The 22,625-nt window shown below is 34.7% G+C and overlaps 3 protein-coding genes across 3 annotated transcripts; 1 reads left to right on the forward strand and 2 right to left on the reverse strand.

Moving 5' to 3' along the window:
- Window positions 1-220: 220 nt before the first annotated feature.
- On the reverse strand, window positions 221-3,673 carry LOC144545516 (uncharacterized). Its single transcript, XM_078294082.1, has 2 exons — window positions 2,748-3,673; window positions 221-2,636 (listed from the first exon to the last, which is right to left on the reverse strand). Exons 1-2 carry the CDS (start codon window positions 3,671-3,673, stop codon window positions 221-223), a joined length of 3,342 nt encoding a protein of 1,113 aa, XP_078150208.1.
- Window positions 3,674-13,382: 9,709 nt separating this feature from the next.
- LOC144545517 (coumaroyl-CoA:anthocyanidin 3-O-glucoside-6''-O-coumaroyltransferase 1-like) lies at window positions 13,383-14,724 on the forward strand. Its single transcript, XM_078294083.1, has 3 exons — window positions 13,383-13,908; window positions 14,020-14,269; window positions 14,364-14,724. Exons 1-3 carry the CDS (start codon window positions 13,383-13,385, stop codon window positions 14,722-14,724), a joined length of 1,137 nt encoding a protein of 378 aa, XP_078150209.1.
- Window positions 14,725-18,215: 3,491 nt separating this feature from the next.
- Window positions 18,216-21,932, reverse strand: LOC144545712 (uncharacterized). Its single transcript, XM_078294258.1, has 2 exons — window positions 19,157-21,932; window positions 18,216-18,771 (listed from the first exon to the last, which is right to left on the reverse strand). Exons 1-2 carry the CDS (start codon window positions 21,891-21,893, stop codon window positions 18,416-18,418), a joined length of 3,093 nt encoding a protein of 1,030 aa, XP_078150384.1. The 5' UTR covers window positions 21,894-21,932; the 3' UTR covers window positions 18,216-18,415.
- Window positions 21,933-22,625: the final 693 nt, after the last annotated feature.

Genomic DNA, 22,625 nt, shown 5'->3' on the forward strand with positions numbered 1-22,625 from the left:
TTTTGAATTGCGTGTTGTTTGGTTTAAATTGTGATTAGCCTTGTAAGCATACACGGCGTTGTATGCTTACGGCGGGGGACTGTTACTACCCGTGGCCGCGGGGTGTGACACATTGAAATTTGAAAACAGAAATGTAAGAAATATTAGAAAAAGTTTAACAGGTGAATATTCTTGCATTTTTGTTGAGTTTCTGTCCTCTCTTGATCTGATACGCCTCTTGTCAGGTTCCCAAAAACCAGCTAGCATACTCCTCCAGAATTTCCATCGATAGCATATGCTCATCCTTACTTTCCTCTCTGAAAATACGTTTGCATCTTTCTCTCCACACTACAAAGCAAATTACTACCTGCATTCTTCTAATTTGCATATCCCCACTGTTCACAATGTTGTGTGCGTAGTGTGCTTGCATATTTGTGAGCCTGAGTGTGTGTCTGGTTCTGACGAGTAGATGATGAATCACCATAGTTGTATACTGGCATTCACTGTACAAGTGCTCCACCGATTCAGATGCCATCTTACAAAGGACACATCTATTCGGAATTTCCCATCCCCTTCTCACAAGGTTGTCGACAGTGAGAATTCTATTTCTCAACATTAACCAAATAAAAATCAAGACCCTAGGTGGAGCCCCGATGTTCCATGCCCTTGCTCGGATGTCATTTACAATCGGGTATTCTTCTATACCTTTGTAAAATGATTTGACCGTGAATGATTTTGTCATCTCCCATCTCCAAAGGACCACATCTGCCACTGTCTCTTCAATATTTATATGTTGTAGCTGTTGCATCAATTCTTCACTTTGGTCTATTGAGTCCTGTGATAGGTATGTCTCTAGAGCAAGATCCCAATCTCCTCCATTATTCGCCTCACTGACATATAGGTTTCCCCTTTGCGCCTGCAGGTATAGATCTGGATACTGATATTTGAGTGGCATGCCCATCCAAGAGTCATGCCAGAAAAGGATTTCAGTTCCTGATCCCACCACATATGCCACCGAAGTCTCAAAAAAATGCCTTATCTGAGTGATTGACTTCCAAAGAGTCGTTTGCCCCGACATGTCCCATGGTCTGTGTGCGTGCGGAAGAAAGTGCAACCACCACTGCCTCTCCGGTTGGATGAAATTCCAAACCAGTTTGGCCATTAGGGCGCTGTTCATCGTGGCCAGATTCTTAATCCCCAAACCGCCTTTAATTTTTGGCGTGATCACCGTGTCCCAAGCTACGAGGCTTATGTACCTGTTTTGTTGCTGATTTTCCTTATGTCCATGCCATAAGAATTTTCTTCGAATTTTGTCGATCCTTTTTAAGACCCATTTTGGTAGCATGAAGGTTGACATGAAGTATATGGGCATTGCTGAGAGCGTGGCATTGATTAATGTCACCCTTCCTCCTATCGACAGTAGGCTTGCCTTCCAAGTAGAGAGTATTTTTTCCATTTTTGTGATCAACGGTTGGTACTGTGATTTATCAAGTTTCTTGTTTGAAAGTGGCATACCAAGATACTTCATAGGGAACTTTGACGGTTTACATCCCATTATGACAGCTTTGGATCCAATTTCTTGCGTAGTTATCCCTGTGATGATGAGTTCTGATTTTTGCATGTTTACATGCAAGCCCGATAAGTCTCCAAAAATTGTAAGGATTATCTTCAAAAAATTGAGCTGCTGATCTTCCGGATTAATGAGAAAAAGAGTGTCATCCGCATATAGCAAGCACTGCTTGCAGTCTTGAAAAGGCGGAGTGAAAAGACCTTCTCTGACAAGGTGTTGAAACCATGTCGACAAGAAGTCCATGGCCAAGATGAATAGATACGGAGCCATCGGGTCTCCCTGTCTAACCCCTCTTCTGAGTATGATGTTTTTTCCCGCCACTGAATTTAAAACCACCTTTGCCGTTCCTTGCAATGTTGAGGTATTTATAATTCGTATCCAATTTTCGGTGAAACCCTTTGCTAACAGGACTTGCCTCAGAAAATCCCAAGACAGTGTATCAAATGCCTTGAATACATCTGCCTTGAAAATAGCCAACTGCTTCTTTTGCCTAGTAGCCAAAGTTACGACCTCTTGCGCATATAGGAATCCCTGGTTTATGTGTCTCCCTTTTATGAAACCCGTCTGACTTTCCATGACAAAATCTGCAATGACTAATTGTAGTCTATTTGCCAAGATTTTGGAAAGAATTTTTTGAACTGAATTAATTAGGCTGATTAGCCTAAAGTCTGCCACTTCGGTTGCTCCTTGTTTCTTAGGCACCAGTATGATATGGGAGTCATTCAGTGGATGCAATGTTGCTTGCGGATCTAGGATAATATTGTTGTAGACTTGCAATAAATCCGGAATGATTTTCTGTTGAAAGGCTTTGTAGAATTCCGCCGTGAGGCCATCCGGGCCTGTTGCCTTGTTATTTCCCATTTTAGTTATTACCTGTGTAATTTCTTGTAGTGTGATTGGAGCTGACATGTGTTGTACCTTGTCCTGCTGGTTGGTGAAGAGTAGGGACATGTCGAATTCATTGGTCACCATGTGCCGAGCTCCCATTAATTTTGCGAAGTATCGATGCACAGCTGCTGCCTTGTCCTTATGCTGTGTGTGTTGAACCCCTCCCTCTTGTATGACATCAATTAGATTAGCTCTTTTTCTTTTTGTTGCCAACATGTGAAAATATTTTGAATTTTTATCGCCCTTGCTAACCCAAGCCTTCTTAGCTCTCTGGTGCCATTTTTCCTCCTCCTGACATATGTTAGAATACCTTTGTAACAACAGCTGCTTTAAGAGTGTTTCAACATTGGTCAACGGTCTCACTTCTGACTGTTGTGCCATCCAATGTAGGCAATTTTTGCAGAGGTTTGACTGATACTTGAACTCCTCAGCATAGCCCTTCTTCCATTGAATTATTGCCTTTCTCAAACCTGTTATTTTAATATTCAACTCAGTCGATGTAGTAGCTGTTGGTGCCAGTTCCCATTGATAATTGACCAGCTCCTTGAACTCTTGGTTTCTGATCCATGAATTTTCTAAACGAAAAATGTTAGAAGTAGGGAATTTTGTTTGCACATTGCATACTAGCGGGCAGTGGTCTGACGCCGTGTTTGAGATGGCCATCTGCATCGAGTTGGGGAAAGTCTGAGACCACGCCGTAGAGACCATAAATCTGTCCAATCTTGCAAAAATTGGGTTTTCTTGTTCATTTGACCATGTATACGCCCTTCCCTGTAATTTTAAATCTTGCAATTGCAATCCATCAACTATTGCTCTGAACCTGTTTGTTTGCACCCTATGATTTGAGTTGTCTGTTCTATCTCGCGGCAGTAGTGTGACATTTAGGTCACCACACACCATCCATGGCAGCACACTTGTTGGTCTTGCTTCCTGTAATTCTCTATAAAAAGCCGGTTTTTGAGGTGTGGTTGAGGGGCCATATGTGCCCGTTATTCGGAAGACAGTATCATCAGTGTTGAAGGCTAGATCCACTGAGAGGCAGTAAAGGTCTATTTTTTGCGCCAGCTTAGTGAAAATTGCCGAGTTCCAAGCCAAAAGTACCCCACCCGCTGTGCCTTGAGCTTTTATCATCAAATAACTATCCAGCCTTGTTCCAATTGTCTGTTTCACAAACTGATCATTTTCCGCATCCCACTTAGTTTCTTGCAGACACAAGATCTGCGGTGCCTCTTCCATTATAGTTTTTTTAATTACCATTCTTTTCTTTTTGCAATTCAAACCCCTTACATTCCAGGTCAGAAATTTAATGGATTTAGATTTCATTAATTAAACTAATGGTACACCATCTTCTACTTCTCCTTCTTACCCCTAAACCTCCTACTTTCTCTTCCTCAATTAAACACCCTACTAGTCTCTTGTTCCTGCCTATCCACTTATACCATAGAAAACAAAAAGTTCCACACAGGAACCAAGAGCCCTCACAATTTCTTTGAGTCCCTAAGCATAACTTGACTCCTCCATACATCCAAAAAGATCCCACCCACTGACTATCTAAAAGCATAAAAAAACAGAAAACATAAACATCTACGATACAACTCAAGCGACTCCCTGAGTGTCGGCCAGTTGCCCAGCCCTTCTCTTCCTTGGGTCTTTCAATCATTGGCAATTTGACCCGTCAGAACCTGCAGGTCCTTGCCTTTTTCTATCCCATCCTTGAGTGCCGCCTCCTGGAATGCTTGCCCAATCTGATCGGTTGCAGCCAGACCCGATCCACCAATAATCGCCATAGCCAAGTGGTGACTGATGTCGTCTTTCTTTGCCTCAAAATCGATCTTGAGCTTGTCCTTGTCGTTCACTCTGACCCTCCTTGCGCCCTTCTCCATGTCCCTATAATACCCCTGCTCTTTGCTCCCCATCGCCTCTACCCTTGCACTCCTCCTCACTGGGATTGAATTTTCTTTTCCCCTTCTTAGCAATTTTGGAGCACGGAGTGGAGTTGCCTCTATAGCCTGTTGCCCATCCTTGCCTGCCATCATAAATTCTTTCCCCTGTTGGGCTTGCGCAATAATTGAGGAGAGCTCAATTTGGGCCGGCCCTGTATGCTCTAGTTGTAGATCGACTTGTGAATTTAAATCAGGAAATTCATTTTGGGCCGTGGCCTGCTGGGGTTGTTGGCCTTGAGGAGAACCCAGAATGTCTTTTTCAGTGAGAGAAAAGTCTAAATGGATGCCTCCATTCCAGCTTTGCTTCTGACTTTCCATCCCACCTTTTGCAGTAGCGAAAAGACTCCCCTTAAATGCATTGTCGTCCTTCTCTGTCGCCTCATTAAAAACCTCTGCTTGAGACAACTGTTTTTCTTCTACCCCATCCCTTTTGCCCTCTGAAATTCTCTCCAAACCGTCCTTTTCCGCCCCCCTTTGTTCACGCTCAGTAGAATGTAGCCGTTTGAATGACACAGGGGAAATCATTAGACTCTGCAAACTTTCCCCAATCTGAGAGATGTTTGTTTCTCCCAGTAGAAAGGTCGCTATTTGATCCTGTGTAATCTCCTGTGCATTCATATCTGTGGCGCCTTGTGCAGGCATGCGTGTGTCATTCCTCTGACCTATCTCCTCTCTATTTTTTCCTTCTCCATTGTCACCTTGCTCCGCCATCTCCCTTCCTCTTCTTGCCGACGATTGGGAATCGGAACCAGAGCTGTAGTTGTTAACACTCACGTCTAGTGTTGTAGTGCCAGAACTTAGCATGATTTTGTTTCATTCTATATATGCTAAAATTTATCCTTATAGAAAATTGGCATGGATGCTTTGAAATTGAAGAGACAAAAAAATAAAAAAAATATTTGGTATATTGAATTTCAAATTCTACTGGTGAAGTTCATATTCATGAGAGTTGTATATGCTTTTATTCATTACCGGTTCTTTATCGTGTGATAACTTTGCAAGGATTGGTGATATGTGTCTAACCCATTCATTGATGTCAAGTCTATATTTATTTATTTTTTGCGTATTTTTAAATTAATTAAGTTGATGTGTTTTGGGTTTGTATATTTATGATGTTGATATTTAATTTAGACTTTGACAATAAACTCGCGGTTTTATCCATTGCTAGTTTTTCGTGTGTAAAGTTGCAAACTTTGGAATTAATAATGTGCTTTGAGCTTTGAATTTTTCTATTTATAATGCTGATGTTTGATGTAAATTAAAGTGAATTTGTTACTAATCCAATTCTAAGGTTTATATGATATACTGCATACTTTATTTCAATTTTGAATATTAATATTTTTGACAATAACAATCATAAATATTGTAAATGTATAAATTTCTATCTAAAAGAGTTATATAGGAAACACATATTTTATCAAAAAATTGATATAATAAACATATATTTATTGATGCAATTTATATTTAAGTTATAAATATGACAACAATAGTAAAATTCATTTTCTATTAATTTTTTATCATCATAAAATGGAAAAACATGAGTAAAATCATTCTTAATTTTCATCTAAATAGTAAATATATTCTTCAATATAATATTTTAAGACTAAATAAATTAATTAATTAATTTTTTTACGAAAATAAACTAACAATAAATTTTAAGTCTGGACAGAAATTGAGCATCATGTTAATTTTTCTCAAATACAATTTAGATTAGATATATAAAAAATTAAGTAAATGTTTTATGAAAATAAGCTAACAATACATATTTGACCCGTCTATAGAACTTGCAAGTCATGTTAATTTTCTTAAACAGAAAATGATCATGATAATATAAGTTTTCTCCAATAACTTATCTATAATTATCACTTAATTAGTCTTCTTTTTCTTCTTTTTTTCATTTTGAAAAAAAAATATACATGATTTATTTTCATAGTGTTATATATGCTTACTATAGAGAGTAAAAGAAATTATAAAACTTTTTTTCATTATTTCTTAATTAATATAATAGTTATACTAACATAGAGAATTAAAGAAATTAGATAACTTTTTTTATTATCTTTAGTTAATATATATAACGAAAACTTTGGAAGAAATTAAAGAGTATTTTAAACCAATGAGTCGTGTATATTATATGATGTTAAACCAAACATATCATACAAAAATGCATGTTAGAACATGCATTTCTAGTCTCAATTTACTGTCAAACACTAATTGAATGAGTAGACTAGCTGGCACATTTATTTTTTCTTTTTCCTTAATATAATCACACATTTGAGCGTACAATTCTTCCATGAGCGGCCGTTCAAAGTTTCAAATTAAAAATTAATAACTATACTAGGGTCTTATTTATCTATTAATTTATTTATTTATCATGTGCTCTTTGGTCAAGGGTTCAAGGAAAAATATGTTATAATTAAAACATTGTATGGACATAGTACTAATTAAATAGAATTCTATATTTAAATATTACTTGTTTTTGTAATAATTTGTAAAATAAAGGTTTTGGGGCAAATAAAATTGAAAGATGTTTTTTTTTTCCTATACCACATGTTACCTTCAAATAGTCCGTAACAATTTTAAATTATTTTAGAATCACCACACCCAATTTTTTTTTTTTTACATGTATATCTCTATTCTTATATTATGCACGTAGATGTCCTGATCCAATTATGATTGAAAGAAGAAATTTCTGATTTAATATCAGCCCTCCAATCAAATAATATGTCTTCTTTTGATTAAATACATCTTTTTTACATGTCGAAGTCTAAATTTAGTTAGAAACATAATCGCCACACATATTGCTACACGATATGCTACAATTAAAATTGAATAGAGAACACAATTGGAGAGAAAATCAATTTATTCATTTCCTTATTTGTCATCTCCAGCTATCTCTCATTCCTTATTTTCTTATTTAAGAATCATAATGGATGATCAATTTATTTTTGAGAATATCAAATGTTGATATCTTTTAAAAATATTTTATCAGCATTTAATATCTTATCAAATTATTTAATATCTCTAAATTTAATGCATTAGTCCATTTAAGCTATAGTAAATCTTTTCACAATTTTACTTCTTCAATTTTGTTAAGATAAAATATGATTTTTTTTATTAGTATGTTCATGTTCATTCTTAGTTTCAGTTATTAATTATATGGAGAATATATATTGATGCGGTATTTTAGTAATATTAACTATAATTAGTGCCACAAAATGAAACAACTAAATTGTTAATACGAATTCACTTTCACTAAATATTCTTTTAGCTTCTATGGGTCATGGGACATATATATAACTACAAGTCATTTGTCTTTTTTCTTATTATTAAATCTATTTACTTGCATCAAAATTTAAAATTCAAATTGTAAATCAAAATTTTGATATTCTTTATTTTATAATATGTTTTTGTTGCAATGTACGGGTACGATACTAGTTATTATTTGCGCATAAAGTGCTGAAAAAAATTTGATGAAAATATTGCTTCTTCCATCAATTAATCAATAAAGATTACTTCCTTTGAAGCTGTGATATACAAATTTATACAACGAAAAAATGTACCCAAAATATACTGAAATTTTTATTAATATCCAAAATTAGCAATTCATTTACAAATTTACACCCTGTTAGACTAACAGGATTTCGAAAAATGCTCAAACTGTGAAATATTTCCTAGGCCGGTTCACCTTATATTATTTCCTAGGCTAATCGTCCTAACTCCTAATGGAAGGCCTTTTTTCAGACATAGATTTATTATATATTTTCTCTTATATTAAATATGTAGATGTCCTGATTTGTCAACGACTATGATTAAAAGATGAAATTTTCGAATTGAATAATAACCCTTTGATCAAATAGTCTAGCTTTTTCTTTTATGTATCTCATTAATGTTTTTTTTAGTGTAAAAGTCTAAATTTATTTAGATATGTACTACAATAAAATTGTATCACCTTTTTTATTGTTATTGACTTGTTCCTATTTTTAAATATCATTTGTGAAACTTTTTGATAGATTGATAATTGATTGGTTATATTTTTTATTTTTTTCTATTTTTTATATTATTTAAAAATGTTATTTGTTCATTTAGTTAATATGTTATTTTGTATAACAACGGAAAAATGTACAAAAAAATTATACAACTAGAAAAAATATACACAAAATATATTCCAATACCCTTCTCTCTCTTTTTTCTCTTTTTTTTCTAAGGAAAGCCCTTAGGCATTCCAATACCCTTCTAAAGTTTTAGCTTTGATCCAATATGAACTGGTTAACTCTATATTGTTACATAGGCTGATCGTCCTAATGAAATACTTTTTTTTTCAAGACGTAAATGTATATTATATATCTTCTAATCTAAACACCTTGTTGTAATTTTTTTTTAACCAATTCCCATCTTTCATGATCTATCAATCCAGATTAACCAAGTTACACACAAGAATCGTGCCGTCCACTCTTTCTTTTGTATTGAACCCCTGATTTTAACCAAGTCACATAAGGTGGCTCAGATATCACGTTGAATATTTTTCTTTACAGATGAACCAGGCGGACACTTACATTTAATATATTTTAAAATCAGATATTATAAAAATTAACCTATTATCAATTTTACATAAGTTTTCTCCAATGACTTATATTCAATTAGCTTTTCATTATTTTCTTCATTTTTGTTTTTGAAGAAAAACATATGTAATTATCTCTGTAGAGTATGTTGAATATTGTTCAAAATCTGAAAGTAAGAAGAAATTATCTTTTTCTTCAATTTTCTTAATTGAAATAATAACTACTTGAAAAGTAATCAAAGAGTATTTTGCCAATTCAAAAGCTCTGTTATATATTAAACCAATGAGTCAATTATCTAAGGTTCTATATATCAAACATATCATGCAAAATACATGTCAAAACATGTATTTTTGGACTCACTTTACATTCATATACTAATTGAATACAAAGACTAGCAAAATTACTTATTTTTAAATTAACTAACTAGCATATATTTTACCATTTTATGTGTAGGAATAATTTTTCTATCCAATAAAACATATATAATTATATTTTACCATTTTTTCATTATAAATTCATAGAGATGGATACGATGTATACGATTTACATCAATTATATTGTGTTACGATCAATATCAATTCACGCTAAACATCAATTGTATATTTTTATAGATCATATTGTCAAATATTAAACCGCAACAAACATATATATAATTTTCATATTAAATGCAACACATTTCTATGTATTTTATGACTCCATTTTAGGGGGGAAACAAAAAAAACAGACGACTATCAAAATAATTGTGAATATTATCCTATATTGGGCTCATTTTATTCAAAAAAGAATGAGCTTTGAGCTTCTATTGGATTTATGTATGTGGGCCGTTTCACCCTGTAATTATTTTAGTGGCTGATGGCACTAATTGAAGGTTAAATCATTTAGGCTTCAAATAAGCTCAAACCTATTGCCTGATAATTACAGAACTTATAAATAATTATAGGTAGAAATAGAATCTAGAGTTATAAATTTATATCTTTAACAAAAAATTAAAGTTCAAATAGATGATCTAAATCCTTTAATCTTTTTTTTTCACGCTAAAATATACTTGCAAATCAAAATTTATATATTTTTTTTAAATTCTTTTTACTATCTTTTAAGAAGTAGAAAATCACTCAATTTAAAAAATTTGGACCATAGAAAATCAATAATTTTCTACCTATTCAGAAAAGTAGTAAAAAAAAAAATAATGTTTAACAGTTCATATTTCAACCTTGAAGATAAGATATGAATTCATAGGATGAGTTAATCCATAATGTATATATTAAATATGAGGAGGGTTCAAATGCACCCAAATGCACCCAAATGCACCATATCTTTCAAATTCTTTTTCTCCGTTTTCAAAGTCCGAATAGTCAATCCGAACCGTTAGATGCGATCTATATATTAAGATGTGCTTGGAGACCAAATTTTACATTTTTTGGAATTTTTTTACTATTTATTAAGCCACTTTGAAAATAGCTGATTTTACATTTTCTGGACCATTGGATCAGCGATTTTCAAAGTGGTTTAATAAATAGTAAAAAAATTCAAAAAAATGTAAAATTTGTTCTCCAAGCACATCTTAATATATAGATCGCATCTAACGGTTCGGATTAACTATTTGGACTTTGAAAACAGAGAAAAAGGATTTAAAAGATAGGGTGCATTTGGGTACACAAAAATTTGGGTGCATTTGAACCCTCCTCATTAAATATTAATATATATAGTCTCACTCATAATTCTACCCAAGTTTTAGTCTATATCCGATTCATGTTTTTGGTACTGTCAAACCATAAATGATATCAAGTCCTATCCTTGTAAATTATGATAACTATACCAAGAAAGTAGAAATTATAAACGATGAAAGAAAATATTTTGACAGTAGAATAAGCAGTTAAGCACAATAAAGCATATTATTCAAAGATTCATTTGGTTCAATTTTGGACAATTCCGGTAGTTAGTACTGGTATTAAGAATTGAACGCTGCACAAAGACTTTTATTTTGATCGATCGATCACATATTCACATGTCAAAATCTGACTCGATTACAAACTGTTTAACTTAAACCCGATCGACTTGACCTGAACCCGAATGATTCAAAATCCGATACAACCTGATGCGGGAATATGATCTAAAACCCAATCAGAAAAGAATTCAAAGTTTTACAATCTACAATCCGAGTCGACCTGAAATTCACAAACGGTTTGAAACCCGACCCGATCTGACTAGACAGATCCGATTTTAGCTGTGGTGGGCCCGTTGACGTCAGCCACGTCGAGGAAGGAATGCGTGGTGTCCTTTGGATAACGAGTCCGTATCCTCTGCGATATCTCAAATTTTGAGCTAATCTAAAGCACGGGGTTCAGTAATTTTATGCTTTAAGGTTCGTGCACACATGATGTTGTAGATGTGAAACGATTAATGATAGATGTAATTTTATATTTTATTTAATGAAAATTATACTTGACAGCTGCTGTCAAGGTTTTCAAAAAAAAAAGGTTCGTGCACACATTATTTGAACTGTCGAGAATCTCCATATATTCACTCATAATTTGAGATATCTCAGAGGATGGGATGTTTATCAAAATAAAAATGGCTAAAATAACTCTTTCATTGTTTATTATGTTAGAATAATTAAATTTTACTTCTTGTGAATAATTTATTTTAACAAGACAAGCAAATTAAATTTTCTATTTTAACTATTCAAACTCAATCAAACACAAAATAATCTATTTTGAATAACCTAACTTCAAAAATAATCTATTCTTAACTCAATCAACCCAAATACTTGGGAAAATAGAAGATATTATAAACCAAGACAGCTGGTATTTTTTTTTTAATCTCAAAAGATATGTTCTGTTGATCCTAATTATACAGCCCTCTTCTTAGTAGACATCTCCAAGCTGTCATTGTGATCATCATCATCATCATAATCAATTGACTAATGGAAGGTAAGATCTGCAGTTAAAATAATGGCTTGTATAATTTGTTGGTCAGATAATTCGTAGTTCAAATACATGTGCTACATGCATTATTAATATATTTAAAAGAAAGTAATTTGTTGGTCAGGCTTGTATAACTTGTTGGTCAGATAATTCGTAGTTGAAATGCATGTGCTACATGCATTATTAATATATTTAAAAGCAAATAATTTGTTGGTCAAATACATGCATTACATCTTACATGCATACATTAATTATTGAGAAGTGTTATGGGCTCCAAGCTATCATATACGAGTATGCCAATCAATTAACTAGTTTAATAGAAAAAGGCCTTCCAATTTTGCTTAAATTTTATTTCCAGCATTTATATTCAAGTTTTTAAAGTTTTATTTATAACATTTTACAAAATATATATATGGGTAATATAATTAATTGGTACTAGTTAAACATGGCCGGGGGAATAAAAGGGAAGAAGAGATAATTTGTTGGTCAAATACATGCGCTACATGCATGCATTAATTATTGATGTGTTTAGAAGCAAATACTTGAGTTTTAAATTTTTATTTGAATGGTGGTTCAATTGTCACCATGTACCAGCTGAGTATAGATGTATTTAATGCAATATAATTCCAAATTAATAGGATATATCATCGACAGATCACCTGTCCTGGTTTCCATTTCATAATTCATATTTTAATAAGATTGAACAAAACGTTCAAATTAAATATATATGTCTAGCTATATAATTGATGCTAATTAAACAGGAATCGGTATCCTCTCAGGTATTGCAGAGGATCACCTCACTTTACGGTTTGAGATTAACTCTCAACCGGTTTGGGATTTGGGTTACCATGGGAGCTGTGTTTTTGGGCTTTGAGATTCGTGCCAATTTAAAAAGAACGGTCCAGATCTAGTAATTGTAAAAGATTCCCTTATCAGGTATGGAGAGGATGTGAATTCAATTAAACAGGGCCGGTCAATAAAACGGGAAAAGAGATAAGTTCAAAAGGGCAAATAATTATGAGCAACTGAAACATATATACTTCAATTAATTTGTCATTTGTAGGATTAATTCAAGCAAATAATTGAGCTACATAATAAAACGGTTTTGGGAGAATTAATAAAATTAAGTTAATGAAAATAAATCTATCTCTCACAATTAAATAAGCAATTAAGTTTTGTACTTCTGTTTCATTTGTTAAATATAATTAACATTTTGAATAGAGGAGTTATGCTAAGGTACTATGCATAGTGCATAATGGCCCATACTATAGATCAATATTTGTACACGGCTCGTTGAAATTTAAACACCATTCAATAATTTCGTCTCATTTTGACCTTCTTCTCTCTTTTTTCTTCTATCTCCATTGTATGCGTAATATTTTTTTAATCTAAAAGAAATAATTAATGGTACTTTTTGTCAAAAAAATAAAAACAAATCAATATATATAGAAGCCTCAGTCAATTCTCCCCACTTCTTATTTCACACACAATTGAGACTGACTTCCAAAAAAATATATATATGGCAGCTGCTGCACCTTCTCTAAGAATCATTGAAACCACCAAAATCTCTCCACCGGTCGGTACCGTACCAGAGACATCCATACCGTTAACCTTCTTTGATGTGTTATGGCTCAACTCTACCCCGGTACAGCGCCTCTTTTTCTACCCTTACCAAGGTACCACCTTACAATTTATCTCCTCTCATCTTCCTGCTCTCAAATCCTCTCTCTCCATTGCCCTCCAATCCTACTTTCCTTTTGCCGGCAACATCCGGGCGGTACCCGGAACAATAGATAAGTATGAGATCCACTATAGAGATGGTGATTCGGTTACTTTTATGGTAGCCGAGTCTGATGATCATCATCATGAATTTGTTGGTGACGAACCGAGGTTGATGTCGAAACTCAAAACACTGGTACCTCATCTAAACAAAAATGAGTCAGTTCTTGCGATTCAGGCCACCGTTTTCTCATCTTATGGCGTAGCAATTGGAATTACAGTGAGCCACTCAATATGCGACGGTAACGGCTCTGTGAATTTCATGCGTACATGGGCCGCTATTTGTCATAGCAATTCTTTGTCGATGGAACATGCACCGGCACCACCGATAGTGGATTGATCGATTATACCTGACAGTAATGGATCATTATACACAGCTGTGGTCAAGAATTCATTGAGCCCTAAGTATCTCAAACTTGTTGAAGCAGATGAGAACGAGGTGCTTTATCTCGCTTCGTTTACACTGAAGCGAGATCATGTCAATTTTCTCAAAGAGAAATTTAGGCGCGAAGCAGAGAATAGAAAGTTGGCAGTACTGCATTGCTCTACTGCGGTCATCATTTATGCTTTCGTATGGATCGGCTATTTAAAAGCAAAATCAACTATGCCAGATGAGACTAAAGATGCGTATTGTATCTTTGTTGCGGATCTTCGTCGGTGCTTTCAACCAGCTATTCCGGAGAATTATTTCGGAAATTGCATTGGACCATGCTTTGTACAGGCAAATGCGAAAGATCTTCATGGCCCGAATGGTTTTTTTTGTAGCATGTCAGGCTATTAGCAAGGCGTTCAAGGAAGTAAAGAAAGTCGGGATAAGTGATGCAAAGGATTGGTTGAGGAATGTGCAAGAGAAGGTCGTTTACGGGCCATTATCAGCGGCCGGGTCGCTGCGGTTTAGGGTTTATGATGTTGATTTCGGGTGGGGGAAGCCGGTAAAGGTGGATGTTGTATCTGTTTCATACTCTGGTGCAATGGCTTTGGCAGAGAGCAAAGAAGAGCAAGGTGTGGTGGAGATTGGATTGCCATTCACACAGCAAGAAATTGAATTGTTCAAAGATTATTATTATTGCATTTTAGGTTGAAATAAGAATTAAAGTCCTCAAATGAACGACAGCTTAATTCCGTGCCTACAGTATATAAACAATTGAGAGATTGAGGGATTTCAGATAAATTAATATAATTTGAGGCATTTTATTTGTATAAATGAGTAAGATGAGAGGTTTCTATTCAAAGTTACAGCTGTTGTTTGCCTACACAATGAATCTGACCAGAATTTTTGTAAGGGTTAAAAAAATAATAAATTAGATTTAAATAATTAATTAGTTTCAAATCCGAATAATAAGAATAGAAAAAATAAGAATAAATAATTAGTTGTATCAATTGTTTCTTTAAATAAAGAGAGAAACGGGGAAATAAATGCGTCATTCCATCTGAATAATAATAAGAATAGAAAATATAATTCTTATAGAAGTGAGGATGTATATGTGACATGATTAATAGGTTACAAAAATTTACTCTTTTTATGAATTTATAATTAATTATTTCTAGCTTTATAAAGATGCGATATTCAATTTTGAGATCCATTTTCGTCCAAAAATTAAATTTTTGTTTTTATAATTAATCAAAACTTTGCAAAATTTAATTTTAACTCATCTCATGGATCTGGATGCTAATTAATACGCAGGAATCAGATGCAGTCCGATACATATTGAATGTTGGATCATAATTATTTGCACATAAAATTAGTTCGATCTGATACTCATCAGACCGCTCACTTCCCTAACAGGTGGTAGCAGATACGGACACCTGAAACAATTAAAGTAATTCAGAATGTATTTTAAAAATGTTTAAATTTAGACAAACATAAAAATAAATTAATCAAATTCAATAATTCAATAACAAAAAACGAATTTTATATAAAGTTAATTGACCATTAATAACCCCCTTTTTTTGGGAGGACAATTAATACCCATCAACTGATGCAAAGGGAAACAAATGGGAAAGATATTGAAAGAATAGATTTTGTTTCATGCAGCGAACTAAGTCGTTTGGGCACTGCATTCACTACATTGTCGGTGCGCTGCGTAAAGTAAAAACTACTCTGTCATGAATGTCATTATCTTTTTCACTGGAGACAATCCGTTGGAAGTTGGAACAATAATTTTTCTCAAACCGGACAGGACCAATATTTCTCTGTTCCAGCTTTTTTGACACGGCTCCTGTTAGGCTGTTACTAGTTCCAGACGGGTTAGTAGTGGGTACAATGATAACCAAATAGTTCAGGTTCAGTTCGTGATTCGGATATAATTCGGGTATATTTCGGAAATGATTTTATTCAATAAAGAAGCAAAAAAGAAAAAAAAACCAATCCCCCGATAAAAAAAATTAAAAGAATTTCTAGAAAAAAAATTGCATTTTTTCGCGAATAATTTGTTACTCGTGTTTTATTCGCGAATAAAACGTATTATATGTTTTTTTGCATTTTATTAGGAGTTCAATTTGGTAATGTAAAAAAAAAAATGAATAATACATGAATAAAACACAAATTTCTCACGAGTCTTGTCACTACAAATTTAACCGAAATTTTTATTTCTAGCATTTTTCCAAAAAAAAAAAAACCAAAAAACTCTATTTTTCGGAGAATTTGAAATCTAGGACGACTGCCGAATACGGTGCGGACCCAAATGCGGCGGTTCGCACCGGTGTTCTGCGGCCCATCCTTTTCCTCTCTTTTTTACTCTTTAATGGATTTGTAATTAATTATTTTTAGCTCACCAAGTAATTTGAGCACTGTTTCGACTATATTAACAGTACGCTGCATAAAGAAAATACTACTCTGTCAGTTAATATCTTACCTTTCTCACCGGAGACGATCCGTTAAACATTAATATTTCCCAAACTGGACAGACAGGAGCAATATTTCTCTGCTCCAGCTTTTTTGACATGACTTCTATTAATAGTTCCAGACGGGTGGGTCCTACTGACAGATTTAAATTACTTTTTAAGAAGGTTTCAGAGGATATGCAACAGAGGAAAAAAGCTTTAAGAAGCTTTAAGAAGGTTTCAGATTTTGATCGGACGGTCCAGATCTAAACAAAAATATTCTGTTACCTTAGGTGATATGAATTCCCATTGCAATACATTATAATAGATAAAGTAATTATAATTGTATATGTCAGAGAAGGATAAAATAAAAACAATTAAATAATAACATTACATTAAACTTGGCAATGCTTGGAGAATATAATAAAGAATTTTTTTATAATAAGCATTTTTTTTTCTTTTAAACCAAGCAATTATTTGATTTGATTGGTCCCAACTCCCAAGACTAGAGTGGAAAAAATGGCAGGGTGGAGCCGACTTCGTCACGGAACGGCACGGCACGTGTTATTGTTCCTTGTTGTGACTCGTGTGTCGTGTGCCGTGACCAGCTTGTAGAAAATTTGGCATGACACGGCACGCAAAAGATCTAATCATGACACGGCATGACACCTAATCACGCGAGTCATGTGTAATTAGGATCATTAGATCTTAATCAAATGGTGAATCTTGAATAAACTAACTCAAATTATAAAAAAATAGTTAAACATGAGAAACGTAACCAATTATGTTTGGACAAGGCACGCGAGTTACGGGGTGACTCACGTGCCATGACCACCCCTCGACATTTTGGTCATGGCATGGCACAACATGGGTCATTGTTCACTTGGTCATGGCACGGCATGGCATGAGACCAAAGTCACAGCGTGTTAGTAACGGCACGTCACGTTTTTTCCACTCTACCCAAGACCCATTATGATCTCAACTCGATCTTAGCCCACTTATTTATGGGCCCATACATTCAAAAATATTCACATCTGATCTTTCAACCCAGGCCCATTTTCATAGCATAACTTTCTCTTTATTTTATCTATCTGCTAGGCGCTAGCACAGATCATCTAATAATTGAGTTTGTTGCTAAGGTTGTATTGAACCAATTACAACGGGCCGAAAAATGTGACATTTGTTTTGGAACAAAATAAATTGATTTGGATGTTATTAGAAGAACCAATTCCAATTTGAATCCCACTGTCAGTTCTAATTAATTACAAGCAAGTCTTAGCATTCAATAATAAGTACCTAGCAATCAACTGATTAATTACTTAAAAAATCATTTGGAGCCCACTGTCAGTTCTACAGCCACACCCACTTGTTTTGTTGCATATAATAGGTAAATCCAGATCCGTGATAATTAATGCAACATTGTTTTAGAAAGAAAAATATGAGAGAATATGAATGACATAGGCATGTATAATATAGGGACATAACATAGGCATAAAAATTGAAGACATTTGAAGATATATATAATAATAACACCAATCTTTCACCAATGGATTAATTGTCCAGTTTTTCATTTATATGGAGGAGAAAAACCAATAATTAATTCACAACAATGGACTGAGCATTGAGTACTAAACTAAACATAACAGCATGCCACTGCTAAATTTTCTTTATATATATATATATTTAATCATTTATCAGTTTATATAGCAAACCTTGCCACATGGACTGAGCATTGAGTACTAAACTAACAAAGCATATAAATATCACTGTTGGGTTTACCAGTGGCCGTCTACTATCCAATTACTGTATCCAAATTTTCATCAACAGGTTCATATACATCTATACACATTATATATATGTACATAACAGCCAGATAATTTAATAACAATACCAATGATTAATTCCATAGCTCATGAACTCAGATTTTAGATTTGTCACTTTTGATCTCTCTCATGTCAGCAGCTTCACTCGAGCCCAATTCAACTCCTTGACAACTTCTTCAATCCCAATGCGTTCTTTTGGTGACAACTTGGAGCACAAGAGACCGCATCGAATCACCGAAACCAAGCAATCATGAACATCCTCTGTTACATTTGCATTCTCTCCTCCATCATTGACTAGGAACAATTTGTGGTCGATAATCTCAATCACACGATCAGAGAAAGCCATCTCAACATGCATGTGGAGGTTCAATCCGTCTCTGAATCTTTCATCGGTGGGACTCATCCCAGTAAACATCTCAAGCAGAAGAATTCCATAGCTATATGCATCTCCTTCAACTGATGCCAGACCTCCCATGCCATATTCTAAAAAAAAAAGACAAATTACAATCATAACCTTCCTTTTGGTGGGGAAAGGAATTGACCTCCATTTTGTTCACCATGTATATATGTTGTCAAGGTTAATTAGATGTATTGATTTAATTTCGCTTTGTGAAAGCTTGTGCTCACTTACCATCCACATATCAATTTAATAGCTAGGACCTAACTAGGTTTGAAACCATCTATTAAAATAAATAAAATAACATATTAGACAAAGCAAATGTTGTTGAAGTGATTCTTTCTGTATCATGATAGGGTAAGAAATATAAAACAAATAATAAACACACAAACACTTCTGTAAGCAGGTACATAACTACTTATACCTATATACTAAACACAAAATTAATTTATCATAAGAACAAGCTTGTACCTGGGGGAATATAACCGATGGAACCTCTAAGTCCAGCTGTACTTCCTGTCAACAGAGAAGACATAGAATCAGGTTGAACCAAAAATCTGGCAAGCCCGAAATCACCGACATGTGCAGTCATGTCATCATCCAAAAGCACATTGCTAGGCTTAAGATCACAATGTACAATTGGAGCCGGCCCATGGTTGTGAAGATAATCCAAAGCTGTTGCAACATCGATTGCTATATTCAACCTCTGGATGAGGCTAAGACACCTAAATGGCCTATTTGTACACGTGTCGGGATGCAACCATGTTTCTAAGCTGCCATTAGGCATGAACTCAAAAATCAAAGCTTTAAAATCATTACCATGGTGGTCTATGCTAGAGCATGAACTTAAAACTTTGATCAGATTTCTGTGTCTGACTTTTTTTAGCACCTCACATTCAGAGAAGAAACTTCTAGAAGCACCACGTTGGTTGAGATTTAGTACCTTCACAGCAACAGTTGTCACACTCTCAAATTTCATCGGAGCTATGTAAACAGCTCCAAAATTACCCCTTCCAATTAGATTCTCTGACGAAAAATGATCTGTAACCCTGAGGATGTCGCTGTATGACACTCTTTGAAACTCAAATTTGTTTGCCACAAAGGGTAGGGGATTATTATGAGATCCCTTTTTCCAACAAAAACAGGCTATCAAAAACATGGTTATACACAAACATATAATACCACCTATGCAACAAGTTATTACAACGATAATTTTGGAATAGCGCTTCCTTTTTTTGTTATCTAAAACGCATTTGGGTAGATGCATTTCAGGTACTCCGCCACAAAGTTTTAAATTTCCTCTTATGTCTATTGCACTGGAATTCCTGAAAATCCCATCTTTCGGCAATTCCCCCTCAAAATTGTTGAAAGAAATATTCAAAAACTTAAGTTTCATCTGACCAATAAATCCAGGTACTGGACCAGATAAAATATTGTTTGAGATATCAAGATCTTGCAACCCTATCATGTTGCTCAAAGAGAAAGGAATGGACCCATTCAACTGGTTTCCATCAAGATGAAGTATTTGAAGTATCTGGCACCCTTCGATTGTGCTAGGAATTTGACCAGTTAATTTGTTATTTGATAGGTGAACTTCTGCTACATTTTTTAATTGACCAATTTCTGGTGGCAATGATCCATTCAAATAGTTATTTGACAAGTCGAGGCTGATAGAAAGTGAATGAAGATTGAAGAGTTTCTTTGGGATTGAGCCTATCAATTTATTATTTGAAAGATTCAAGGCACCTAGTACTTGCATTTTGCTTAATTCCTCTGGTATACTCCCAGTGAATGCATTGTTCTCAAGATGGAGTGCATTCATCAGGGTGAGATTACCTAAAGTTGATGGGATTTTACCTGATAACATGTTTCCCTCTAGGCCTAACAATCCCAAATTCCAAAGTTTGCCGATTTCTTTTGGGATAGTGCCTTCGATAAATGTTAGACCTAGTTCTAAATACTTAAGGTTGGTTAGTTTTCCTATCTCTGCAGGAATATTTCCTGAAATTGGATTCATGTCCAGTCCTAAGTAGTAAAGACTAGTAGAGAGATTTGCTATAGAACCAGGTAGCATGCCCTGGAGTTGGTTGTTTCCAAGATCCAATAATTGTAGAAATGTACAGTTGATTAAAGAATCAAAGAATCTCCAATCATCACCTGTGGCCTTAATTTGATTGGTATCCATGTCAAGGAAATAAAGGTTTTGTAAGGTTCCTATGCTATCTGGTATTGCGCCTATGAAATTGTTTGAGTTTAAATTAATCAACTTAATGGCTGAACAATTGGATAAGGATATTGGAATTTGTCCACTAAGTTTATTTTTGTACAGTGATAGAATCTGTAGGTTCTGAAATGCATCACAAAAGTTAGAAGGAAGATTTCCTTCTAGTTGATTTCCACTTATTCTCAAGTCAACCATGGCTGAGAGGTTGTAAATGGAATGTGGTATCTTTCCTGACAAATTGTTTTCAATGAGGGAAAGGGACTTGAGTGCCTTTAGTTGGCCGAGTGAAGGCGGGATGAAACCATCTAAATTATTTTCTTGAAGATAAAGAGCATATAGATGCGTAAGGTTGCCTAAGGTGCTTGGGATAGATCCGGTAAGATTATTTCTACTTAGAGTCATTTCTTCTAGTAGTTCTAGGAAGCCAAACTGCGGAGGTATGCCTCCTACAAGAAAGTTATATCTCAAATGGATAGCTCTCAATTTTTTACATTGCATTAGATTGGAAGGGATGGTTCCTTGGAGATGATTGTTTCTGAGATAAAGAAATTCTAAATTGGAACAATTACCAAGAGTTGATGGAATATTTCCGGCAAAGTTATTTACACTCAAATTGAGAAATTGCAATCTACTCAAATGACCAATCTGTGCTGGGATGTTTCCAGAAAGTTGGTTATCTGAAAGATTCAAACTTTTGAGAAATGTAAGGTTTGCCAAATAGGGTGATATATGGCCTGACAAACTTAATGAACCCAGAGAGAGAGCAGTTACTCTGTCGGGATGGCGGTTGCCACACCTTACGCCTTGCCACTGACAATAATGAAGAGAATCATTCCATGATGATAATTGACCGAACGGGCCATTGGATATGAAAGACTTGAAGGAGAGAAGTGAAAACATGTCAGTTTCATTTGTGGCAAAGTAGTTTGATGGAAGATGAAAGAAGAGCAAGCATATGAGAAGTAAGAGATGTAAACCTCCCATTTTTGTGAATCTTCAAGTGTTGTAAGAGGATCTCTCTAATTTATGACCACTTACTTGGGAATACCGTTATCAGACCGGCGCTTACCGAAATCGGCTTACTTGGAGTTACTCACAAAATTAAACAAGAGACTGGCGGGATGGGCAGCCCGTTTCCTCTCAATAGCTGGAAGACTTGTTCTGCTGAATTCGATCTTGTCATCGTTGCCTATTTACTACATGTCTGTTCTAAAGATGCCACAATGGGTATTGGATGAGATAGATAAGATTAGACGGCGTTTCCTATGGCACGGAGCGGCAGATCATGCAAAGGGGTACAATCTGGCGAATTGGGAATTAGTTTGTCAACCAAAATCAAGTGGAGGGCTGGGAGTACTAGACTTGAAAACTTTCAACACAGCGCTGCTACTAAAGTGGCACTGGAGTTGGTTCAAACCAGATAATAAAATGTGGAAGACACTTTTTCATAACACGGCGGAAATAGTACACATGACACCTGACTCAGGGGTATTTTTGGCAATCAAAGCAGACATTAGATCTTTCTTCACAGTATCGACATATTGGATACCAGGGGATGGAAATTCTATCTCATTATGGAACCAAGACTGGGGATGTGGAGTCCTCAAGCACTTACTGCCGAATCTTCACTCTTTTGCTCTAGATGACAACATCACTTTGAGACAGACAATTGCCACTCAGAGGATGGAAACTCGATTCAGGGACAACTTATCAATT

This window comes from Carex rostrata, chromosome 28 (genome assembly GCF_964058835.1).
Source record: "Carex rostrata chromosome 28, lpCarRost1.2, whole genome shotgun sequence".
NCBI classification, from domain to species: domain Eukaryota; kingdom Viridiplantae; phylum Streptophyta; class Magnoliopsida; order Poales; family Cyperaceae; genus Carex; species Carex rostrata.